This window comes from Asparagus officinalis, chromosome 7, assembly GCF_001876935.1.
Source record: "Asparagus officinalis chromosome 7, Aspof.V1, whole genome shotgun sequence".
In the NCBI taxonomy this organism is placed as follows: Eukaryota; Viridiplantae; Streptophyta; class Magnoliopsida; order Asparagales; family Asparagaceae; genus Asparagus; species Asparagus officinalis.
In genome coordinates this window covers 30,872,218-30,879,023 of record NC_033800.1, presented here as the reverse complement: position 1 = coordinate 30,879,023, position 6,806 = coordinate 30,872,218, and the positions used below count along the sequence as shown (strand labels likewise).

At 32.6% G+C, this 6,806-nt stretch overlaps 1 protein-coding gene across 2 annotated transcripts in view; it reads right to left on the bottom strand.

Moving 5' to 3' along the window:
• Positions 1 to 4,887, bottom strand: part of LOC109847523 (probable cellulose synthase A catalytic subunit 8 [UDP-forming]) — a 40,453-nt gene extending 35,566 nt beyond the window's left edge. The window contains exon 1 of one of the 2 annotated variants that reach the window (XM_020416752.1): positions 4,869 to 4,887. Coding sequence is in view for 1 of the 2 variants with exons in the window: in XM_020416751.1 (XP_020272340.1) it covers positions 125 to 136 (12 nt within the window). In the remaining variant the exon portion in view is untranslated. Of the gene's footprint in view, positions 1 to 124; positions 362 to 4,868 lie in introns of those variants that run through there. The other variant, XM_020416751.1, reaches the window with a different exon arrangement.

Here is a 6,806-nt window from a genome sequence, read left to right as displayed (position 1 = left end):
ATATTTCTCAAAATTAAACATGACCCGTTAACAAAATCAGACAAATTGTTGATCAGTATAAACCCCAGCAACAGAATATGTGGAAAATTATTTGAAAGAACAAAAGGGTATTGGTATTTCTCACATCATTGTCCATCACATGAAGAGAATGATCCTCAGACCATAGAATTCCTCTTCCTCCTCCTCCTCTTCTTCTTCTTTGAATGGTGAGAAGAAAAGAAAGGGTCCATTACAAAGTTTGAGGAGGTTCATGGAGATTGACTCGGAGGGGTTTGAAGAGGTTTTTGTGGGGTTTTGGATCTCCTTGGAAATGGGATCTAACGCCATCTCTCGCTCGGTCGCGAAGTTCGTGGGTTTTGTTGGAAACAATGCTCGATATCAGACACAAATTTTACTCTTGGTTAGGTGTTATATTCTCATCCATTCATTTTAATTTCCAATCACTGCTCCTCAACATATGTGAATGTAGACCCTAATTTTAATGAGTGAAGGATAATATATTATCTTATTACTAAACACAAAAACACAAGTGTTTCGGTAACTTAAGCCATACATATTTTCTTTCTCTCTCTCTTCTTATCATATATATCTACCTTATTTCTTATATTTCAATATATATATCATATTATAATTTATATCATAGTATTTCATATTACTACTATAATATATTTCATTATATAATCTTATTACCTAATATATTATATTTATATATAAGCTATATCTTTATCACTATATATTATATATGTGTAAAATTTTTTAAGATGTAAAGAAATGTGGGTATGATATGGTAATTGAGTTGACAAAATCTCCTTCATCTTTATATTCCAATGTGGGACGACATTTCAATGAGTTTAGGAGTGCATAGGGATATGCCTACCATTTTGAATGAGTATCGGTAGATTATGTCACATCACTTACTAACATCAACACATTTTTCCTCTTCTCTCTCTCTCTCTCTATATACTTATATTATACTATTATTACATATATAACATCATATATATATATTTAATATTATTTTATCAGAGAGAGAGAGGAGAGAGAGAGGGATTTAATGGGTATCCTTGGTAATTAAGGACGGGAATTTCCTCCTTAATGCCTCTAATATCGCATGATTTGAGCGAACATTAATGGATGATCCGCTCCGTTAAACTTGATCTACATAATTCCATAAACCCCAACACACCGAGTTTGGACTGAAATCTCCGTCGTCGTTTTGAGCCTCATCGAGCCATGTGAAAAGTTCTTATTCATTCAATCAACCGTTAAAATTGATACCGAGGTGTATGCAAGGGTCAAACGACGAGGGTTCCCCCCAACGTTGGTATGTTAGGGTTCTCACCGAATCATGTAGATCAAGTTCTTAAGCGAGGCGGATCCATCCCACATGCGCTCACTCTCATGTGATTTTAGATGCGTCAGGAGGACAGATCCTCCTATGCAAGGATCACCCATGTAATCTCATATATATATACCCTGGTAATATACTAGCTATTATATATATTCACGTTACTATATATTAAGTATTATTAGTCTATACTAAGTTCCTATCTTATTATGAACTATTACCTACCACGTTCTGCTCTTACTTTATATGATATACTTATGTCTCTACTACGTCCGAGAGAGAGAGCGAGAGAGAAAAACTTATGTTCAACTTAAGTGGTACATCCACGCAGAACCGTTTCTACTCATTGATGAAACAGTACCGAGATCCGGCATCATACTGAAGGAGACTCTTTTCATCAATGGTTACTGAACGTTCGTGGATGCTCCACCTATAAGTTGACTAAGTATTATTCTACGCTATACTCCTATATCTAACTCACTATATATAGATATAGTATCTTTATACTTTACTACTAGGTACATACTCTTTTCTATAATATATACATTATATATATACCCTTGCTATACGCTGCTACTTATCCATTATATTAAGCTCTACGTTATGGGTATGAGTATTCCTTGAGATGTGCTATGTAACTACTACACTACTGATAGCTTTATTGATAAGAACTTAATGCCAGAAAAATTGATGTATCGTTGTACCACTGGCAAAGCACAAATTTTGGCTTATAGCGGTACACGGTGTCTCATTCTTCATCCCACTCATTCAAAATGGGGACCATATTACAACTCTGCATGTGAGATGCGATCCCCCACATTTAAATGAAGTGAAGGATAATACTGTCACCCTCACTACACGCCAACATTTTTGTGCTTGGTACAACATACTCATCTTTCCTCTCTCTCTCCTCTACACAAGTTTAACCGTATATAGCTATGCGTCTGTATTTATAACGATAATAATCTTATATTCTTATACTATTACTATATATACTATATAAATATATAATATATTCATTTCTCGTACTATTTATATCTTATCATATATTACTTATACCATATACTATTATCTAGATATAGATATATAATATTCATACCTTTATACCTATAATATCACTCCTGTTGTATCAGATATACTTCCAACGTCAACGTTACTCTTGTGTTCAACTCAAGTGGACATCTAACTCTTTGTCCACCACACTGTCTTTTATCCACTCATCTTATATAGTAACTATTTACAAAAGTCCTCATATTCGATGCAAAAATCCTAGGGAATGCATATCCTAATGGTTAAGAAAGCTTTGGTGAATTGTTTACTTAAGTTTGACATAAGTTTTTGCTCTCTCCTCTCTCTCTCTCCTCTCTAATATATATACATATACCATATAGAATACTTAGACACTGTACTACCCCTCACTTAATCTATTAGTTATAATAATATACTAATCACTCCTATATATACTATATAACTATTATATTTTATTTAACCTTTAGTCTTACTTGAGAAAATGTGTATCGCTTCTGGTACTAAGCATAAACCCCGTTATTCGTACCTTTCTCATTTTCTCTTTCTGCTGGTAGGATGTGCGGTAATCCCTCGTACACTTATTTAAAATGGTTAGCATATCCTTCTGGCACTCCTTAACCCATGTGAACCATTCTGTGGTATCGTGGATCCCTATTTTGAATGATATGGCTAGGAGGATTTGTGCGCACAATCACTACCATACGCAGCAAAGATGCTTGGTACTAAGCATTCACCCACAATTTATATAACTTATATGATTACCTACTAGTTACTCATACCCACACACGAGATAAACGACTTTTACATAAAATGAATATTTATATCATTTTTTTGTTTGATAAATTATGATGATATAATTGAACAAAAAAGGGCACTAAACTTCATAAGTATCATTATTGTAGTCTAGTGATAATAATTGAAGCTGTATATATATATTATTACCTTCAACTATAAGCAACCAACAAGGATCAATGTATGACTGGGCTTTTATTTATTTATTTATTTATTTATTTAATATTATTATTATTATTATTTTGGTCCTAGTTAGAAAAAAACCCCAATACATCACTAAGGGCATCTCTAACCATACCCTCCAAATTTCACCCTCCAAATTAGAATATTCTAAGAATATTCCAATTTGGAGGGTGAAATTTGGAGGGTTGCTCCAACCCACACTCTCCAAATGTTTTTCTTTTTATTTTTTTTATCAAAAAAGCCATATAAATTAAATAATGTTGGATATAATTTACGTTAATAATTTTATTGTTAATAATTTATTTGGAAAAAAAATTATAACATTATAAAGGTGTCGATGAGAGCTTTAAAATGAACCTAATATTAATACTGCAATACAACATATTAAAAGATGTAGAGCGGGCTTTTGGTGTTCTTCAGTCACGATTTACCATTATCAAGGGACCATCACGTTATTGGGACAAGCGGAGACTACACGACATAATGACTGCTTGTATTATACTACATAACATGACTATGGAGGATGAACGCGATGCAGAACCAGAGATTATTGTTCATGACGAAATTTCAAGACCTGAAGAGATAGATATTGATGATGCCGAATGATTCCAACGATTCCTTGATCGACATAGGAAGATTCAAGGTAGGGAAGCTCATTTTATGCTTCGAAACGCACTAATTGAACATTTATGGCAGAAGCACGGCAACGAAGGAATGTAATTTAAATATTATAATTTATGCTTGTATTTTCTTATGGAGCAAGTTAAATAGATCCCCGTATTTAAAATTTTATGTCTGATACTTATTTATTTAATTTAAAAATTAATAATTTTATAATAATACTAAAATAAACTAATCTTAGTTTCATTTTAAATATCTTAATGAGCCATTTCCAAATATATAATGATTTCAAATATTAGATTAATAATTTTTTAACTATATTTATTTGAAATTAAACATCTAATTTAAATTACTAAGAAGGATGGCAAAGTGGTAATTTTTAAGAAATCAAATAGTTAAAAATGGCAAAACTGTAATTAATAAACCATGAATTTTGTTATGGAGAGACCCTTCATTTTTTCTCCTCACCCTCCAAATTTGGAGGGTCAAATTTGGAGATCTCCAAATTTGGAGAGTGGTTGGAGAGGTTCCACTCTCCAAATGTGGAGATTTTGGAGATATAGAGACCAGTTGGAGATGGTCTAACAAAAACATGTATAAATGATAGGAGCTAAGAACTTCGCGGGGGATCTACATGGGCTCATGGACCTCTAATTTATGACAATTTTTTTTAATAATAACGGATAGCGTCTACCATATGTTACATCTAGCCCAAATCATTACCTTGATCAAAACATGCATACTCCGAAGTTCTAAACAAATAAGTTTAGTATATAACTCAAGAATCGGTGGTGTTGAAGTAAGAAAGAAAAATGAGAGAAAGCATGAAAAAAGACCAAAAATTCAAGTTGGTTATTGACAATTATAAACAAACTTTAAGAGATAAGAAGGATACCTAGAGTCCTATACTCGGATAATGGAGAAATATGTTGAAGAGAACACAACAGGGTTCGGTCTCCATACATTTATAGAAGGTATAAATTGGCTTCCCTCCTCTTGAAGGATGCTTTCGCTTTTAATAAAATAAAGGTTCCCTTCTCATATTGCAAGCAAGAATAATTTAGCTTCCTCTAATGACGTTATCTCGTCCCATGTAGTCTAAACTTTAAATAAAAATAATAAGACAATGATTACATTGATAGATCGTGCCTTCTCGACGTTCTCGTTTGCTTGTTTCATTGACAACTTTTCCACGCAATATTTGATCTTAAATAGAGCTTTTGGGTGTTTAGATATAAATCTTTAGCTATAAGATATGAACTCAAAAGATAGCTAGAAATGTCGTCGTTGTTTGGGACATCACTAACAAAGATGCTACTCAAAGTTTTCTTGTTAATCAAAATGTTATTCACGCTAATTGGGATTAATAGTTATGCACAGTGCAATACTTTGATTTAGAACTAATGAAGTTTTCGACTATGGGCCGAATAAGGATGGCCCAACGCTGAGAGTTAGATCACCGAACCCAATTATGGGCTCATTCCATGAACTCATGTACAGTTATCTTAGAATGCCCTAGGTGTGTTATGTGATCGTCGTTTTAAGCTACTGGGAGACTGAAGAACATAACTCTATATGTTTTGTTATTCTCAACATTGTATTTAGTCGTTTCAGAACAGTGAAAAGAGTGTGATGAGTTTGTATGAGTATTTTAAATGTTTTGCATGACTTATTAAAATTTTGAGACTTGATAGAGTCACTGTTTTCTGTAATGCTTAATTTCTGTAATCATGAAGTACTTTGCATTAGAATTGGTTGTTAATTATTTATGATTTATTTTGGTTGAGAAATTGTCATTTGATAGTTGTAATATTATATTTGAAAGCTGTGATGATTATAGTTACTAAAATCCGTGTAAATATTTAAATAAATAATAGAACACATAATTTACATTATGCATTATATATATTCTTTCTCGTTTTAAGTTACTAGTTGAATTGCACGTGCAATGCACGTGGTAAATTTTTTAATTTATTCTTTTGTTATTGATTCATTTCATTAAGATTTATTTAATTTAAACCATGTATCAAACATATTGATACATACATTGCACGCGATACATATTAAGAAACTACAAGAGTCAAAATTAATAATATTTTCATAATTATGCATTGAATTTATACACAATACACAAGATGAATGCCAATTAAACATTATCTCACAGGACTAATTAGAATACTGTCCATATAGAAGGAACCTAATCAACCATATATATGATGCACGTGATAAAAGTGACCGCACAATCAAGAAAAAGTTAGTTGATCTTAGCTACAAATAACTAATATTCAAAATCACATTAGTTCACTGGGTAAAGGAAAGAAAAGAAAAGCATGAAAGAATATGCCAAGTCACAAGTTCACTGGGAAGATAAGGCACATGTTACACGCAAAAACAAAACTTAAAAACCGCAAGCAGCTGATCACCGACCGAGAAAATGTCTTTTAACATGAACACGCAAGGGCAGAAACTGAGATATCGAGCACATGCTCTTAATCTTGTAGGGATGTCTGAGTAAGTGAGCTGGAAACAAAAAAAGCGATTGCAAGAAGTGACAGTTATCAACTTTGAACGTGCGTGAAGCTTGATGGATCATCTAGAATTACAATTCAACAGACATGAATGAAAAGTTGAGGTATTAATTTATTTACCTTGATACAAAAAAGAGCATGAACACGCATAAGCACCATGCTTTAAATAGCTGAAATGGAAAAAAAATAGCTAGCTCAAATCAGATGGTACCTCACAAGAAAAAATAGAATCTGAAACAACATCAAAGAAAACCGCTAAACATCAAGATAGAACAATGAGTAGTAGTCTCCTTTCTTTGATTTCA